Genomic DNA, 19,935 nt, shown 5'->3' on the forward strand with positions numbered 1-19,935 from the left:
ATGGTGGCTCTTTATCCAGCCTTGTATGGTGGACCTCCTGTGTCAGTACCTTCACTTATTCTCATGCATATCATTTCTGTCCCTCCAAGTTTCTATTACTGAGGAGCTGTCTTTAATTTGGTTGTTATTCATGTCTTCCTACTCAGAAACAGTACTGTCCCACTCAAGACTTTCTGAAAACTGATTCTACTTATTGTCCTGGAAATAATAAGGGGAGAAGAAGCAAATTTTGTGGAGCATTTGCTTTTTACCCTTCTGGCAAAAAAACAAAAAACAAAAAAACAAAGTTCTATCCTCTCTTATTAACTGGAATGTACTATTCATTTCTTTCATCTCACATAACCTGTTGACTTGGGGGAATACAAGATTCTCAAGTACACTAACTAAATGTGTTTTTTGTCTTAGGTCTCAAGACCCCTATATTTTCCTCTTAGACCTGACTTTAATATGGAAAACCTCCCGGAGATATAAATTGAGTATCCTTGTCAACTCTACCTTCGTAATGATCTAATCTTAGGCCTGACTTCATTATAGTCTTTCATCTAAGGGTAAAGGATGAAGGTATCTTTAATCCTGCCATGCCATCTGATTTTCCTAGAGTACTCTGAAGGACTAGTTGGATCAATCTATCATTATCTTTCATCAATATTTTATAACAAATAGTAAAACTCCACCAAGTCCATAACTCTTGCAATGATCATTTGTCACCATATTATTTAAGTGCCAGCACTTCTCTTTTAAGTCTATTTTATAGTATTCCACAACAGGTGAGACTTAATAAAGTTACTGGTGGGATCAACTACCTCACTTTTCAGGACGATAAGGCATTGGTTCCCATCCTGTCAGTATATGGTCTACCTACAAAGTGCCGACACAAGGATCTACTTCTAGGGCATTAGCTGTCTTACTGGTTTTCCTCAGTGGCAGACACCAAAGTAGGATTGCAGTCCCTGTAGTTTATTGGAGGTAGCTGAAAGCAGCACTGTGATTGTATTTGATAGGGTTCTGCAGAGGAACAGAATCAATAGAAAATGTATGTGTCATTGTGCAAGGGGATTAATTTGGTGAGCTTACGGGATCAGAGACAGAAGAGTCCACAATGGCCTTCAGTGCGCTGGACAGCTGGAAGACCCAGGAGCTCCTCAGTCCAAGAAGATGGGAATTGCAGAAGGAGAGGGATCCAGAAAATAGCTGCAGTACAAGGTCATGGGCCTGGAAGCTCCCCTAGAGAGCTGCAGTGCAAGTCTGTGCTACAAAGCTGAAAAAACTGGAGAACAATGTCTAAGAGCAATGGCAGCAGAGAACACACCCACTCATGGAAACTGGAGCTCTCCAAGAATGGGCAAATTCCTTCTTTCCCTTTTTTATTCCATCCAAAATACAAGCCTATTGGTAATGCCATCCACAACCAGTGCGCACCTTCTCTCTTCAGTCTGCTAGACTACATGCCACTCATCTACACAGACATCCAGAACTGTGACTCACTGAAATGCTCATCATTTCCTAATCCAGTCAAGTTAACATATCATGATTAGCAGTCACAGTAATGCAGTAAAGGAGAGAGGAAGGGGTTACCACTATGGAGATCTAAGCTCAGTCCCACAAACAGATCAGCATTTCTTGGGTTCATCCAATGGAAGCACAAGGAAACCTGAAAAAGCACAAGGAAGCTGGCATGCTTATCTATCATCTCTCATCTCTGATTTGTTGAGAGCCACTCCTGGGAGATTTACTGCCTGACACTCCTGGCTGCTTCCATAGCCAGAGAATGCTCTAGGGCAGAAGAATGCAGAAAATCATTGACCTAGAATAAGACTAGCCGAAAGTTCCTTTGGAGGTGAACTAAAGGGATTTGTATAGAGTTGTAATAATGTCTGCTAAAACTACGATACTTCTTCAATGAAGAAAAATAAACCCGCTCAGACTACTCATTTATGAGCAGTCTGGGATACAAAACAATATTTGACAACATAAAATTTGCTTAGCTGAGGTACTAAAGACAGGATGTAATCCTAGGAAACCCTGTACAGTCATGCTTTGGGAAACAAATTATATTACATGGTGTCTGAATTGAAGCTCTGAATCTCTCTCAGGATGTGAGAATGGACTCTTGCCTACAGACTATCAGATCTTTGAGAAATGAATGAACTGAAAAAAAGAAGAGTGGATAAGCGCTTATGCCAACACAGAATGAGTGAAAATAGAGACACTGAAGTATTTCAATATATTGTTTAAACTCCCACACTCTCTTTCATATGCACATCTCTATCAAATGCATGTGCATTTGTGCATGTGAACAGGTCAAGTATATTAAGATATTCATATATATGGTGTATACCAACATTATAATCTTATTTAGCTATGTGCAATTTTGTACTTTTACAAAAATTTCTTTTCTATGTTTATTAGACCCCAAAACCAAAGCCAAGATGTGATGATCTCTACTTTCTGTCCTCTAGATTTATGACTTATGGTAGATGGATGGATGAATAGACAGATAGATAGAATATAGGTTTTCTAGTGACATATCACTGAAATATAAAAAGACCTTATGGCAGTTCAGAAGACTCTGATCCTCAGCATATGTGTATTTTAGAGGATCACATGTCTTTAGAGAGATTTCTTTGAAGCTGAATCTTAAGCATCATTTACAATTTGGACATGCAGAGATGAGGACTTGGGAGCAAATGCAAACTAGAAAGTCTATGTGGAAGAACTAGGTTAAGCAATGAGTTCCAAGAATATGCCAACTAGAATAATATTAACAGCAAGCTTTAAATTTCAGGATTTGTCATCCTAGGAATTATTGTACAGAACTGTAGCTGAAACATGTTCCATGATCAAATGCCTACCTCTGGTGTTTCTTTGCATCTAAGACGAGATAAAAGATAATGTGTATAATCTTACATAATTACAGTAAAAGGTTAGAGCTGGTGAAATGGCCACAAGGGGTATTAAAATAACAAACTACTAAGTGATGTTTCTCGGCTGCTTCTTCCTGGTGCACCTTGTTAGCTAATGGGGTAAACGTTGTCCATTGCTGGTTGTTATTTCCTTGTTGGCTGATTTCCCTTTTGACCTTTTGGGGTTCGGGCTGTTTCCAGACCTCGTTTGCACCCCTATTCTCCTCTCTCCCGGGCTTAGCACTCAGTGTTTCCACAGCAGATTAATGACAGCTAATAATATCTGATATATCTGGACATTGCCACATAATGAGTTGCAGTCCCACTGGGTCCCAGAAGTGTCACCACTAACAAATTTGCCAGACCTGCACATAATTAGCATGTAAAGGGAGTGATCGTGCAGTAAATCTGTAGGGGAAGATGGATGGCCCAGGAGAGAAAATAGAAAGGGGGAAAAAAATCCCCCCTTATCATGCCTTACTAAATATATGTTGCTTGCAAGAATATTTTCTTGATAACAAACTGTGGACAGGTTACCTTACCAGTAACATTATTCCTTCCATGGCTGATAGGCAGAATTTCATTATGTCACTGCTAATGTTTCAATATTTCTGCAAAATGTCACCATATGTAAATTAGGAGAGGTTAGGGTTTCCCTTGCAGTTTTCTTTAAAGATGCACGACCCTCTTTTCACAGTGGCCTGGCACTCACTTCTCCACTTGAATTTAGTGAAGAAACCCACAGCAACTTTGGCCTGTCCTTGCCACAGCTAAATGAAATAGCTTCCACAATCACAGACATTGTCCTGAAAACTACAAATGAGACTCATAATGAGAGGTGAATATTCAAAGAAAGAAGAGATCCAGAAATCACAGTGTGCCTAGTATAATTACCAATAGGAAGGCATATTTCTCACATGACACTGAGCATTTAAACCTACACGGTAATTTTAGGATTTGTCTCACACAATCAGAACAAAAATGGAAATGTTTCTGATTACATTCAGTCAGGCATGAGAGCTTTGCCCTTGATCCTTCAATCCCAGCACACAAGTCTGCACTGGAGGAAAGCGTGCTACATGAAAGGGAAGCAAAACCTACAGTGATGAAAACAAGTTTCTTACCAAGGGAGACACTGCTCAAATTTGGGTCAACTCCTTTCCTGCAAGAATGTTGTTATGAGCTGGAGGGCCAAGGGGGTGCTATGAAGTTTTAACAACTAAGCCAAAGAAGAACTTCCATGCACTGGGCCTGGGTAAAACATCCCCATGGAGGGGTGTCTTCCTCTTTCATCTCTGACATGGGCTGGGTGGTCACTATCAGTGCCCTAATTTACAAGGCACAGTAGCCAAAGTGGTGAGAGCCATTGGTCAAAGCCTCATTCTGGGAAGGGAGTCCCAGGTGCTCGGGACAATGTAGTAGGCGGCCAGATTAGCAATCTGATAATTACCCTACAACATGATCAGTAAGGACCCTGGAGGCAGAAACTCTTCTCTACCTCTCAATCCAGTCTGCTCAGGCCTCTGCCTCTCAGTGTCACTGAGCTCCGACCTTGTTGGCCTCCAAAGAATTTTTAGGCCCCTTCAACCTTGATGCCTTTTATCATCAATAGGCAATTCCATTTGCACACTTGACTTCAATTTTCCTTATACCTGCTATCCCCAAGTAATACATCCAATTCAGATCCTCTTCCTGAACCCAAGGTCCATTTCACCAATGGTCCACTGGACATTTACTCCTCCATGGCCCACAGGTTCTCAGTCTTAATATGTCTAAAATCAAATTTCTGGGTTGTCCCATACAGCTTCAACCCCAAATCTATCCTCCCATATTGGAAAATGTGAAGACATCAGAACTCACCCAATGTCCAAGCCATTCTAGAAACTGTCCTACCCTAACCTCCTCTTCAGTCAGTGATGTAATTTTCATAAATGCAAATTTTACTTCTCTCCTGCATTGCGGAACACATGCTTGTTCTCCAGACCCAAGACTCAACTTTTGCCTACTTCTTCTGTCACCAGTCTGAACTTACAGATAAAAAATGCAACCATTTTTTGTTGTTTGCTATATGCCCTTCAATGGCTCCTCATTGCCAAAATAATCAAGCCCAAATTCCCAAACGTTTTTAAATAGCAGACACAATACTCCTTTGTGTGGCTTCTGTCTTCCTACCTGGATTTATCCTCTTATCATTAATAATTTTGTTTTATTGTTAGATATGCACAATCTCAAACCCTACCTCAGTTCTATTGCATCTGAATCTACATTGTAAGATCCCTAGGTGATTTGAATCCACAGTTAAAGTCTGATAAGAATTGCTCTTGAACACAATTCTCAAACTTGTCTACTCATTGGAGTCACTTGGAAAGTTTTTAAAAATTATGATGCATAGATCCTTTTCACAGATTATAATTTAAAGATTTCCTAGATACAGTACCAAATATATTATTCTTAAGCAAAAGAAAATAATTGATAAGTTATACTTCATTAAAATGTAAAATTTTAGCTCTTTGTAAGACACTATTAAGAGAATGCAGTCAGATTGGGAAAAAAATCTGTAGATTATATATCTGCCACAGAATTTGAATCTAGGCTACATTAAGAAGGCTTGAAACTTAAAGAAAGAAGAAGGCAAGGGAATTCTTAAAAATGGGCAAAACAAAATTGAGCAGATGTTTCACTGGAGCCAATAACCACGTAAGAGAACCACCAATATCATTAATCATTCGAGAAATGCAAATTCAAACCATGGCTTGAACAGTACTGTTATGGTATTATTATGCCACTATTAGAATAGTTGAAAATAAGAAAGACAGGCTTTGCCAATTATTGACATGGATGCAGAAAAACTGAAACTCTCATCTCTTACTGGTGGGAATGTCAAACGATATTACTGTAGTGGTTTAGCAGTTTCTTAAAACATTAAGCATATAACTAAAAAGAGACTCCATCACTGCATTTCTAAATATTTCCTAAAGGAAAGGAACCACATACAAAGACCTTATATGAATGGTCGTACTAGCATTATTTTTATTAGCTAAACCCTGGAAAATGTCAGATGAAAGAATAAATAGGTTATGGTATATAGAGACTATTATGCTATGCAAAAATTGACTATTAGTACACAGATCTCAAAATAATTATTCTCAATGAAATAAACCAAACAAAGAAGAATATACCACGTGAAATCACTTATGTAAAACTATAGCAAATGAAAATGTCTTGTGCAATGGGGGAAGGGGGCTGTGAAGGGAGCACTCAGGGAAGGGTGCAATGAAAATATAGAGTGAAAAGCACATTCATTGATTGTGAGGCTAGTTGCCCATTGTACGCATAGGTCACATGTATTATACTGTACACTTGAAATATGTGAAATTATTTTATGTCAATCATTTGTCCATAAGGCGGCTAACAAAGATCTCAATTTTTTTTAAACTAGACCAATCAACTCAGCTTTTTCCCACTGGACTGTATCTCCTTCAACATCCACCATATCCTCCAACATTTCTTTCTAGGAAACTCTCATGCCTAAAAAGAATAAATTAGCAGTGACTTTCTAAGTAAGGCCTTCTTTGGTGCTTCATTAGTTGCTTGGATGGTTCTGTTCTTTATGTTTTCCCCTATTTATAACAGTTATGCCACTTCAGGACCATGTTTGTGCCTCTGTCCCCAATAGTACTGGATGAGCTTTGCACGGAAAGGACTTGGCATGATCGATGTGAGAGTTAATATTTTTCAGGTGCTTAAAAATTGTCTTTACAGAAAACATGTTGATTGCTCAGTGATGTGTTCAAATAAATATGCTGTTTAAAATAATTCAAAAGACAAAAGACTTCTGGAGAACATACAGATTAAAGATGGTTTATTTTCTTAAAGTGTCAAGCCAATAGATATATGAACAATTTAGTAAATGAATCAACTGTAAGGTAAAAGCACCCTTCTGTGTCTCTAAATTCATGATAATAGACAAATGTTCATGATATCCTTTCTGGTGTGAAACAGAAGCATGGATAGGAATGCAATGAACTATATAAATTCTCAGATCTTGAAATTATTTGTAAATTGATACCTATTTTATATTGTGATTTTTAAAATAATATACACTATTTATTGAATGCTTGTTTTGTCAAATGTTGTAATAACAACTTCATATTTTCCAGCTCACTTTTTCCGCACACAATCCTACCAGGAGGTTTCTACCATTACTCTTGTTTCTTATGAGGCACATGTTCAATTGCAGATTAAATATGAGTCAGTTCATTTGAGCTTAATCTTTTTCCAGTATTCCCCGTCCAGCCAGATATCCCAGTTAGAAACTGAGAGTTGAACTTGACATCCCATCTCCACATCCCGCACACCAAGTTAACCCATGGTAGATGCCTCTCGCTCTTACTTCCTACATCCAATATCTCTCCAAAGCACCCATTGTTCCTCATGCTGCCACATCCCTCATCCTGTTCCAAGTGCCACTGCGTGTCACCTGGGTAGCCCATCCCTAAGTGTCACCACCGTCCAGTCAGTTTTCACAGTAGTCATTTTCCTCTCAGTCTCAAACGTGGCAGACAATGGCCCATGTCTAACAAGTGATGAAATGTTGGGACTTGGTCCAGCAGCTTGCACCAAGGTCATTATCTTCACAGTGCTCCTGAGTGTGGCCTCAACAGTGCCACATTTCATAGGTGAGACTGAGGCCAAAAATGAAAACATAAAAGTGATCAGTGCCACTTCTCTTCACTTATGCTATGACATATACCTGAGATCATGAAATTATAAAGGACAAAAGATTTATCTTGGCTCTTGGTTTTAGTTCCTGTCCATGCTCAGGAGGACCCGCTACAATCAGCCCTCTAGTGAGTGTGTCCGATGGCAATGGCTGGGAATACACGACAGAGCAACACCTCTCCCCTCATGCCTACAACGTGAAACAGAAGAAAGAGAGGAGGAGAACCGCACCCGAGTACCCCTCAAAGGGCACGCGCTCTGTGACCTAAAGTCCTCCCAGCATCTCCCTTCAGTGCCTCGCCGGGGCCCAAGCCTTCGCCTCACACGGGGGCCCTTGGAGGACATTCAGGATCCAAACCAGAGGCAGATGATGAGTAAGTGTTCCTCATGCGAGGGTACTTGTGGTTACTATTTATTGAACGGACAGAATACACTCTACCTTATTTGAATTAACTCAGTAATCTTCTCAACAGCCAAGTCATCCAAGACGGGTCTAAATCTTATTTTATAGGTCAGGCCATGGTAGCTGATTTGCTAAAAGACTTGTAGCTACTGAATAAAGGAAATGAAACAGGACCCAGTAATGCCACTCACTCTAGAGTCTGCGTCCTACACCGCGGTGCCAGCAGTTCTCGCCTCTCTCCACTCACCACTCGTTTACTAACGGATATTTATAGTCTCTCCTTTGCCGTCGTAAAAAGAAATTTACAGATAACAAAAATGTACTCTAAGAATTAGTATAAAACTTTAAATTTAATGCAAAAAAATAAAAGGAAATATTCTATCATAAAATCTTGTGTCGTTTGTTATATAAATGTTCAGGCACGGTAATTCGTAACAAAGAAGTCCGAGGTTTGCAGATGAAAAACTTGAAGGTAACAGCTTTCCCTGTGGATCGCTAGTGGCTGAATGACGTTTCACAGCAGTTGGTTGGTAATAGGTTGTTTTCTACAATGGCAAACAAATCTTGGTAATTCTCCAATGAAACACCATGACCTCTTTTCGTAATGTGTTTGGCAACTGTATTCCTAGAAAATTCAATGTACATTAAAATGCAGGAAAAGCAACAATAGCAATAACAACAACTTTTTGTTCATGTTACCCAAGTTAAGATCTAGGCTCAGATAAACAGATTTTCATGCATAGAAGACAAACAGAAGTCCTTCTGGGGGCAAGACTAAGCCACACAATGCAGTGATAACTGAATCTTCTGCCCTCTGCCCACTGAACCAGCCACTCAATCCTTGTGACCAAAAACAATTCTCCTCACAAATAGCCCACATGTCCCCAGGAGCAGTGCCATCTCAAAGTGACTCTCATGTAAGCTTACAGAGCATTTGTCCCCTTGATAAACGTGAACCAAATTTCTTACTTCGAATTCAGAATTGCAGGCTCATTGATCATACAAATACAGCATTGTATCACTTAAAACAATGGACATCTGTGGTACAAATGGAGCTCAGGAGAGATTTAAGTTTAAGTAGGAACTGATAAACACAAAGAAAACTTGCCTCTTCTTTATTCAGTGGCCACCATTGTATTTGGGGTCTAAGAAGCTTTTCTGGAAAAAGAGTTGATAAGATCTAATCATAGACAGAAATATACAATGAATAAATATGGATGGGTTACCAGGAACTTTTTTGTTTTATGTTGCCAATTAAATATAATTTTTGAACAAATATATAACTTTGAAAGTTTTGTTATTTGAGGATGCTCTGCCATGCTTCAGTGGACCAATATTCTTTGGTTCAATCCATAGAAAATTTCATTTAGCAAAATCATTTTTGAGGTCTCTTCATGTTTCTAGCGTGAAAAGACACACATTCATTGCTCTGAGCAGTAATGTCCACTGTTTCTGCTTCCCATTTATGAACACATGTAAGCTTACATATTTTACGTGTACATAACTAAAGGCCTTTCTAAATAATTATGCTGTCAGTGTACAGGGAGGAATGTCAAGGACTAGTAAGAGTCAAGAACTTTATAGGATTAGTTCATTTAATTCCTATGTAGGTTAATATGAGTAAATTCACCCTGAACATAAAGAAATGGATACGCAGAAAAAGTAGGTATTTTCTCTGAAGGCCATTAGCCAGGAGGGAGCAGGCAAACCACAGTTCCACCCCAGTTACGGCTGACTTTAGATCTATGCACTTTCTTTTTGTAATATATTTTTGTTTTTAAATGGCATATAGTAATTGTACATATTTATGGGCTAGAGTGTGAGATTTCAATACATGCATACGAAGTACAGTATCACCTGTGGTAATTGGTATATTTGTCATATCAAGCATCTTTGTTTCTTTGAGTTGGGAACATTAAAATTTCTCTCCACTAGTTATTTTGAAATATTCAATGAATTTTTGTCCACCATAGTTATCCTATGGTGCTATAGAATATTAGAAATTATTCCTCCTATATAACAGCTTCCCTCTGCCCATTAAACATCCTTCTTCCCACTAACACATACCCTTAGCTAGCTTTGATAACCACCATTGTAGTGTCTACTTCTGTAAGATCATATTTTTAGCTTCCACATATATAAGAGAAGATGCTGTATTTGTCTTTCTCTGTCTAACTTACTTCATTTCACATAATGTATTCCAGTTATACCCATATTGCTACCAATGACTGAATTTCATCTTCTTAATGGCTGACTAATACTCCATTGTGCTATTTATATACCATTTATCAGTTGATCAACTACTAGTTCAATTCCACATCTTGGCTTTTGTGAACAGTGCTGCAACACGCACATTCAGATATCTGTTCAACACTGATTTTAATTTCTTTGGCTATACACTAATAGTGGGATTGCTGGGTCGCATTATAGCTCTATTTCTCCTTTTTGAAGTTCTTCCATAGTGTTTTCCATGTTGGTTATGCATTCCCGACACTGGTATCTGAGAGTTCTTTTTCCACATCCTTGACAGCGTGTATTATTTTTATCCTTTTCATAATCATCTTTCTAACTGAGATGATATGCTCTCTCATTGTAGTTTTGATTTATGGTTTCTTGATGAGGAGTGATATTGAGCATGTTTTCATATGCTTGTTATCTGTTTATATATCCTCTTTCGAGAATCGTTTATTCCAGACATTTGCCCTTTATGTTACACACTTTTGTTGTTGCTGTCATTGTTGTTGAGTCATTTGAGATGAACACTTTACAGATTTTTTCTCTATTTATCAAGTTGCCTCCTCACTATATTGGCTACTTCCGTTGCTTCACAGAGGCTTTCTAGTTTGATGTAATCCCATTTGTCAATGTTTGCTTTGACTGTTTGGGGGTCAGAATCCACAGACTGTGCCCTTTCTACTCAATTGTTTTTGCAAATCAATTCAAAAATGATCAGTTGAACTTGGTATATTAAATTCTCTCATCAAAAGTTAATTAAAAGTAATAGAACCCTTACAATGCACCTCAACTGTCATAAAAATAAATATGCTTTGACCATGTCAACTAACTACCTCCAACTGCTTGCTAGACACCTCTGAAGAATCAGGATGCTGGATGGAAAGTAGTTTTCAAAACAATATTCCAGAACTCAGAAAAGAATCTTAGATGAATGATCTTATCTTTGGAACCAAAAAATGTGATCTATCTGATCTACTTTTTAGAACTTTGGAAAACCTATGGTTACAAAGACTTTACAAATACCAAAGAAAACCCACTTAATAGAAATGAGGCAGATGTTAGGATTCCAAATTATATGTACCTAAGTAGAAAAAAATACATGTGCATAGAAAAGAGAAGGGGGCAAAGAAAACCTACAGGGCTAGGGCTTATATTTCAACAGCAACAAGGAAAGTATGCTTTTTGAACATCTACTCTGTTTTCTTTTCTTCACCCTTTTAACACTTAAACTGACTTACATCTCAGATCAATGCTCAGAAGCGGGTGTTGTTTTGTTCATTTTGCTGATCAGGAACACAGACTTAAAGAGGCTAGAAATGTGTCCAGTGTTACACAAGGTAACACCATTAGGGCACAAATCCAATTCTGCTATCCTGAAGTCTATGCTCAAAATGAGTTGTGGGTAATTGTCTCTTTCTTCAAAACTATCCAATATTTAGAGGGAGTTGTATTTCTAATAAAAAATGACTGATTATTTTATAGCAAAGAAACCCTCTGCACCCCACAACTGACTGATGATAGTCAATTACTTCAGTTCTCTAGGAAATGTGAAAGAGATGAGTAGATCCTTATTCAGTGAATGTGTTACATGGAGAAATTTGAGACTCATTAATTCTTGATAAAAAAGTACAATTGAAATAGAAGTTTATAGGTTAGCTAAGAAGAAAACCAAATTTGTTTTTCAAACACTGATTGATAAGTGCAGGGTGCTTAGGCCAGTGTCTGGCTTATCATAAGTACTCATAAGTGTGAGCTGCAACTGCTATTATAAATACCTAATAGGAGCTCAGTCTGCAGTCTTTGTTTTGGAAGATGATTTTCCTGTAGTAGAACAGTTGTTGTCTATTTTCTCCAATTTGAAGAAATGCTCTGTGTCCTAAATAAAACAATGATCCTTTAACAAATCCTAAACAGTCACACATTGGGCTCGAGAGACAAACTCATGAGGAAATCATACGTCAAAAGTTTAATTTGCATGCTACAGACAAAATGACTGGCCCATTGACAGGAGATTTCACAGAATTCTGGCAAGTAGCAAATTCTTTGCAAAGAATTTCAGGATAGCCAGGCCATCACATGACCCTTAAAATATAAATACACACAAAGTGGGTCTTTCTTCTGGTAAAAGTCACACATAAGAAATAGACATACGATAATATGCTTGGAATGTGACCTTACTGTAAAAATGCCTCTTTTTTATCTCCAGTTTGTAACTTTTGGAAACATAAGGCATCATCTCCCAACAGGAAACCACTGGGGATGATGAGAAGCACAAAATATGTTCAAACAAATTACGCTTGTTTAATGCTCTGACTCTTCCCTTTCTAGGTTTCTCCTCTTGAACTACATGTTCGTTGTTTATGACTGCTGCACAGGAGAAAAACAAGGCCTCGTGTGCACCAGAGAGATCCATCATGTGATTACCTGGAGGAAATTAAAGTGATACACAATGTAATAAGGCAAATGGAATGTTGAGTAATTATGCAGGAAATCTGATTGGCCGAAGGACAGGGCAGTAATTCCTCAGACATTCCATTCTCAGAGATCTTGTGCTACCCACAGAGATGTGAAAAAATCCCCTTGCCTATTGAACCCCATGGGAAGTCAGTGCAAATCAGTGTACTTCCTCTTGTTCTTGTTCTGCATAAAGGAACCTGAAGGGCACAAAACATGTGTCACAAAAGCACCATGGAGGGCATCATTATTACCACTAATAAGAATAACTTCGAGCTTTGCATCCATAAACAAATCATGAGAAACATATACATTTTTTTCTCTGCTTTTTAAATCAATAGCAAGTATCAGGGCATTTTCCTGGGATTAATTACTAGCTGAGGTTTTTGCCACTTCGATCTGAAAAAAGTTCAGCACTCATTACTCCCTTCAAACTCCTCCGCTCAGCACCATCACATAGACTGACTGTTCCATGGATATCACTCTTCCTCAGACTCATAGGAGGTGAGACAAAGACAGGAGTCTTCAAGAAATTAGGAAACAAAACAAAAAATTAAACAAAAGAGGCAAGAATGTCCTTTCTTGGAGTAGAATTTGTGAAGTGGTTTTTTTTTAAGAAACTCCCATTGCTTTTGAGTAGCTACAATTCTAGCACTTTTGAAGAGTAGATTTCCAGCTACCAAATAGCCTGGGAATCCTTTGCTTTAGGAGTTGGTTGGTTTATCCCAGAAGACAGAAAGCAAACAGCATCATGTGGGTCCTCCCCAAATGTACAGCCACTCCCAGGTACCAACCCTCACCTGGAGTGGACGAATGTGTGTGTGATTTTACTCACCAAAATACAAGTGTGATGAAAGAATAGTGGTAACTGCAGGTATTAGCTAAATGTGAATTTTAATGAGAACATTCAATAGTCAAGTACAGGGCTGCGCATACCTGTGTGTATTCTCACAGTGGCAGACATGTGTATGGGAATAGGTACTCATAAAAATGTGCATGTGGTGGAGCAACAGTGATACTTTCATGTGAAAGACAAATATAACTTTTAATAACGATATTCAATAGTGGCTATATACCACATTAGACATGAGAAGTAAATTAAAAGCTGTTGTTATGATTATTGTGTGTGTTATTTTACTTCTGGTTAGATATATCTGCAAGCAAAATCACTGAGATGACTTTAGTAACTATGTGCATTCATTAAAAATTAGTGAATTTGTATTTATATTATTTTCTGTTACACTAATAGGATGAATAATTGTATGGTTGGGAATATTTAATGATAAGATGAGGAGGAGAGATATAAAAACTATAATCTGTGACTCCTCATCTCCAATCCCAGTAACCTTTCTCTGATGAGGCTTTTTCCTTTCAGACTAAAGTGTTCAGACACAAGTTCGTACAGGAGGCCAAACACTGATGAAAATGGGGTTTTTTTAAAAAAAGGTGAAATGATAGACTGATTATTTTTCATATTTACCAGAAATGACAATTTTGAAAAGAGTCCACTGGTTACTTTCTCCATTGTTCAGGGTAAAACTGCTCAAGACAAGAAAATTAAAAATTTTCTCATTACCTCAAGGATAAGGTGGCAAAGAAGAAAGCATATTTTCATTTCTCTTTGTGGTACTGAAAATTGAAAAAATTGAACCCAGGAACGCATTACCACTGAGCTATATCCTCAGTTGACTGATTGATTTATGTAATTTTGAGACAGAGCCTCACTAAATTGTCCAGGTGGGCCTGAACCTTATGATCCTCCTGGCTCAGCTTCCCTAAGCACTGTGATTACCAGTGTGTATCACCATGCCTAACTAGAAAGTCCGTTTTCTATGACAGCAAGGGACCTAGCCCATATACCAATTTTCTACCTGTAAAATCTTTCTTGATTTTAGTTATTTGCTCTAAAATTCATGAATAATTAAAATAAATTAAAAAGTAGCTAATAGTAACGGTTCGGATTTGTGTACAATTTTGGTTTTCAAACATTCCACTTGTAATCTCAAACATTCTCATCCCCATTTTTCTGGTGAGATAGCTAAAGCTAGGAACAATCAACCCCCACCCCCCAAATCTAATATAGTGAAAGATGAAGGACTAGGTATAGAGTACAGATCAGCCGAGACCTTTCCTGAATCTCCTTGGTATGTCAAGTTCCCTCCTTTTATCACCTTTGGGAAGACAGCAGCACAGGACCCAGCCTGGCACAAATTCTCCTCAAAACCTAAGTTCCATGATGGAAGCAGAAAATATGGGAAAAGCTTACAAAAGTTTAAGCAAGGAAAAAACCGTTCAACATTCTGTTCTGTTTCCAAAGAAAATTGGAAACAGATGATTGGGAGGATTATGCAAAAAACAAACAAACAAACCAAAAAACTTGTAATGGAGCTACAAATTGAAAAAACTTAATAATTGCTCTTAAACAACTATGGCTAAGGGAACCTGAATAAGTTCTTCCTCTTCTCCCTTTATTTCCTTCTTTTATTCATCAAACAATCTCTATTCATCTGGCCGCTAGGACAGAGAGATTCATATATTATTCCATGATTTCCTCCCTTTCAATTCCTCTTCTTCTCAGTTGGCTGCCATATATCTTAGTCTATTTAGGCTGCTATAACAAAATACCATAGATGGAGTAGCTTATAAGGAACAGAAATTGATTGCTTACTGTTCTAGAAGGGGGAACATCCAGGATCAAGGTCCCTCTAAATTTGGTATCTGGTGAGGGCTTATTTCCTGGATCCTAGATGGTTCCCGTTTGCTGTACCTTTATCTGATGGGAAAGGTAGGGAAGTGAACTGAATTCTCTTTTATAAGGGAACTCAACTGGTTCATGAGGTCTCCATCTTTATGATTTAGTTACCTCTCAGTGATCCCAGTGTCTAATACCATTACAGTAGGAAGTAGGTATCAACCCAAAAATTGGGGATGTAAGGTAGCACAAACAGTCCAACTATAGCACCATCATATGATTCTCTTTTTGGAGACCCACTGGCATCTCCAAGACTGATCCCTCAGTATCTCTCATCTGAACAGATACAGCAGCCTTCCTGATTCCTCGAGTCACCAGTCACCTTCTGAAAATATGGGTCAACTATACCTACACCTTGTTGGTTCCCCGTCACCTAGGACAGTGAGATACAGGCTTGTGAGGGCCTCAGAATCAACAAGAGAGCTTGATAACACAGACCACTTGGCCTGACCCTCAGAGTTTCTGATTTAATAGTCTGAGAGGACACCTAAAAACTTGCATATCTAGCACTTTTCTAAGTGACACCAATGAAACTGGGCCAGAGACCACACCTGGAGAACCATTCAGCAGGAAAAATGTACCCTCATCACTACTCATATTTTACATTTCAAGCTTTACTCATCACCAAGTCAATTCATAATCAAAATAAACGAGGCTGCTAGGATACTTTCCATTTGTGTGATAGGTTATGCAACTTAATACCACAATTCCTCCTGCTTAGCTAGGTCCAAGGTCAAACACCGGCATCTCAGCCCTGCCTCTAGACCCAGGAGCAGTGTGATTTTGAGTAGCTTACTCAACATTTTGCATCTGGGCTTTCTCCACCGTACAAAACAGTAAAAAGTACGTAAAAAGAAAAGGAGCATTTAGCATCCCATAAGCATTCAATTAATGTTAGTTACTGCTATTATTTATATTTGAGTTCTCTTTTGGATGCTAAGCCTTAGGCCATTCTCTTTCTGCTATTTTAATTTTAATGCTTACTATAAGTCTGTAATGTAATTATACTGGCTAGAGTTTGATAGGGAGATGCTTATAGAAATTGAACCTGTATCTGATTTACCTGACTCTAAAGATGTGTCTTTCTCCTTAATCACATTGACCCTCTCATGTCATTGATCATGTCATTGATCACGTCTTCATTTCTCCTAATCCTAGATCAGCTTAATTAAGTGGAACATCTCAAATTGGGCTTTCCCAGAATAGTCTTCGCTGCTCTTCCACTATGGTCCTGCCTTCTTTCTGCCTTTGTCTCCTCTCCAGCTACAAAAGTATCAAAGAAGCTTTCTGACTGCCACAATTTTTGGAAGCCTTTTGCCACTCACAGTGACTAAATCAGCGATCTGCTTACTACCAATTGTTAAATGGTCAATAAATTTGAAAGCTAAATACTCACAAAAAGAAATGAAAATCGAGCTTTGGATGGAATGTTCATTCACCATTTTGATTCTGATAACCAGAAATGAAATTTACATTGTAATGAAAAAATGGTTGAATTGTGCTAAACAATTTAACTTAAACACATTTAGTGGAATTCAGTCAATTCTATTCCTGCCATTGTGGCAGTGATAGTTTAAATCCCACCTTCTCGATTTAAGTGGGTGAATAGCTGAAGTGAAATAAAAATGAGATTAATCCCAGCAACAGTAATGTCTATGTCTATTCTTGACCTCTAAGATTAATGTTTATGTAAAAGTAAGATTTATTGCCCATAATTTTTTGGATCTGTTGCGAGTATCTCTTAGACTGCTTGCTATCACAGGGATTACCTCTGTCCTCTGTCCTACTTCGCATGAAGAACTTCTGAACTAACAATTTCTATTGCTTTTTTAAGTAGCAGTAGACGTATAATTATTTCATGTTTGCTGCTTTAAGATATATTACTTTATCACCAAACTGATTTCTTTTAATTTTGAAATTATTTTCTCTAAAGAATCCTTTAAGAGTTCACTTCTCTGGTAAAACCTTGAGTTTGTTGTCATTTTCATTTGCTTTTTAAAAATCCATCTACGATTTTCTCTTTTGAGTTTTTGAGGAAAGCTAAATATATTACTAGGGGATTTATTTCTGGTTCTTAAGATGTACAATATAAATGCAATTAGGATTTGACTTTCAAGTTTTTACTCACTTCTCAATGATTCAATTCTGCATTGACATTTCCTATGCCCTTAGTAGGAAGGAGCTCATAGGACGAAGTCAATGAAGAACACATAGAACTTTTCCATCCTCAAAAGAATAATATATAGTATCTTATATCCCAATTAGTTGGAACAAATATGCTACAATTTGTAATTATTATAGTATTACCATTATTTTTAATGAATCCATTCTTGAATTAAGGTTCTCTTTGGTTTATTCACAGTATTGTAAAGACTGTTATAAAAAATGAGCAAGGCTTTCAGCCATTTATAATAAAAGCTGAATGACTAAACAGATCTACATTTTTTTATTTGCATTAATGAGTTCATCCGCAAATATATATGCAATAATATATAAAATTAAGTTATAAATGTAGGGATATGCTCCAAGTCACCATGAAAATCTGCATGCAAATGCATAATAATCACAAATCTACAATATTACAATATTAAAAAATACCCACAATTAAATTATCATGTGGAAATAATCATAATGTTATTGGAAACTCAATTATTGTGGCAACCCTTGTCAGGGAATTAGCAGAGTATGGCAAAGGCAAGTCAGACCTGAATTCATCAAATATATATTATCACAATATTACATGTTCACTTCGATTCTATGCAAAGACAAACATCCTCTCTCACTAGTATCTGCTCAATGCATTTGTATTATTCATGAACAACTCTGTGATCTATTATACATACAAAACTGATTGTACGCTTCTTGCCACAGGCAATGAGGCAGGGACACAGAATTAATTTTATTATATACACATGCTTGATAATTGTGAAGGATTCAGTCAAATACCAAACTCTGCTCCTGTGCTCCATTATTCTATTTTCAAATAAATAAATAAATAAATAAATAGGTCTAAGGTCAGCAGCAATTTCTCTTTGTGACAGTGAACTCTATCTTTTAGAAGAGAAAGTTCTTGGGTATTAATGAGTCCTGAATTGTAAGAATAGTTCATGCACTGCTCTTTACCAAAGCAAATAAGTAAGTTTCTTTTCTTGATAACTTAGGAACATTAGTCCAAGAAGCATCACTATTAGGAGTATTTGGGGATTTCTGGGTACAATTGCCCTGTGTCTGGCCAGATCCCCTACAGAGATGACTGGACACAATTTTCTGATACCCTGGGGTAAGCACGATTTAAGGGTGACACCACCTTGCAATATTAGGGCTGGATGGTTTCATCACTGGTGCTAATTATAAACATTTCTGTTTCCTTTCCTAAATTATAAATTACTTGAAGGCATATATGAGTTCTGTGTCTCATCTTTCTGTCCCCGGTGCCTTACAGAATATTTTGTACATAGAAGAAAATAAATTCTTAGTTCATAAATTTAAGATATTAGTCCTGCACCGCTGTCTATCATAGTCATATTTTTCAGATTATTCTCTACAAGCCCTGTCCAGCAGAAATGTAAGCAAGCTACACATGCAATTCTCAATTTTCTGGTGCTCTAGCTCAAAAGATGAAGTAGGTAAAATTAATTTTAATAATATTTTATTTAACCCAATCTATCTGAATGATTATACTTTCAACATATTCAATAGGAAAAATTATGAATGAGATAATTTAGTGTCAATTTAGCCTCTAAACTTTGATATGCATTCTTAATTAGAGCTGGCCGCATTTAATTGCTCAGTGTCCTCATGCGGCTAGTGACTACCACGTGGGACTGTGCAGGCCCTTCCACTGGTAAAGGCGCCGAAGCTAGTTGGTTAAAGCCAGCTAATCAGAGGAGCTCATTAGCATGCACTTTTACTTGTCAATTGATTTTCTAGATGTCATTGTTATGGTTTAGATATAAAATGACCCCCCCAAATTTCATGTGTTTGGAGAATGATCGGATCTTGGGGATGGCTATACTCATCAGTCCCTGAATGTGCTCTTAGGAGATGGGGTGTTGTTGGAAGCAGTTCACTTGGGGCACAGCCTGGGAGGGTGTATTCTGGTCCCTGACTCCTCCCTTCTCTCTCTGATTCCTGACTACCAGGATGAACACTGTTCTCCACCAGGCCTTTCCAGATCTGGTGGGCAGGCAGATCTGGACTGAACCTGTGGAAATTGTGAGCCTAAATAACCCTCTCATCCTTTAGGTTTTGGGGGTTCAATATTTTGTACCAGCAATGCAAAAGTGGCTTATACAGCCATGTTGGTAAAGCCTCAGATTCAGAGTATTTTTCCTTTTTTTAAAGCAAATACTACAGAGAAATTTTTAAAAGTTAGGAAGAGACACAGTTTTATTTTTTCATAGGAGCTCCTAGAAGTTGCAGAAGAAGATGCCAATCTTATAGTATTCCCTATGTACATTAATTAG

General features: G+C 37.7%; 1 protein-coding gene across 1 annotated transcript in view; it reads left to right on the forward strand.

The window, feature by feature from the left end:
* The window catches only part of LOC147826179 (uncharacterized), an 86,623-nt gene extending 68,770 nt beyond the window's left edge, over positions 1-17,853 (forward strand). The window contains exons 2-3 of the mRNA XM_087181754.1: positions 7,711-7,999; positions 12,592-17,853. Coding sequence (XP_087037880.1) covers positions 7,711-7,999; positions 12,592-12,605 — 303 coding nt within the window. The 3' untranslated portion in view covers positions 12,606-17,853. The remainder of the gene's footprint in view (positions 1-7,710; positions 8,000-12,591) is intronic.
* The last annotated feature ends 2,082 nt before the right edge of the window (positions 17,854-19,935 follow it).

This window comes from Heterocephalus glaber, unplaced genomic scaffold (assembly GCF_053883595.1).
Source record: "Heterocephalus glaber isolate CG9 unplaced genomic scaffold, H.glaber_assembly_v1.0 deba00001472, whole genome shotgun sequence".
NCBI lineage: Eukaryota > Metazoa > Chordata > Mammalia > Rodentia > Bathyergidae > Heterocephalus > Heterocephalus glaber.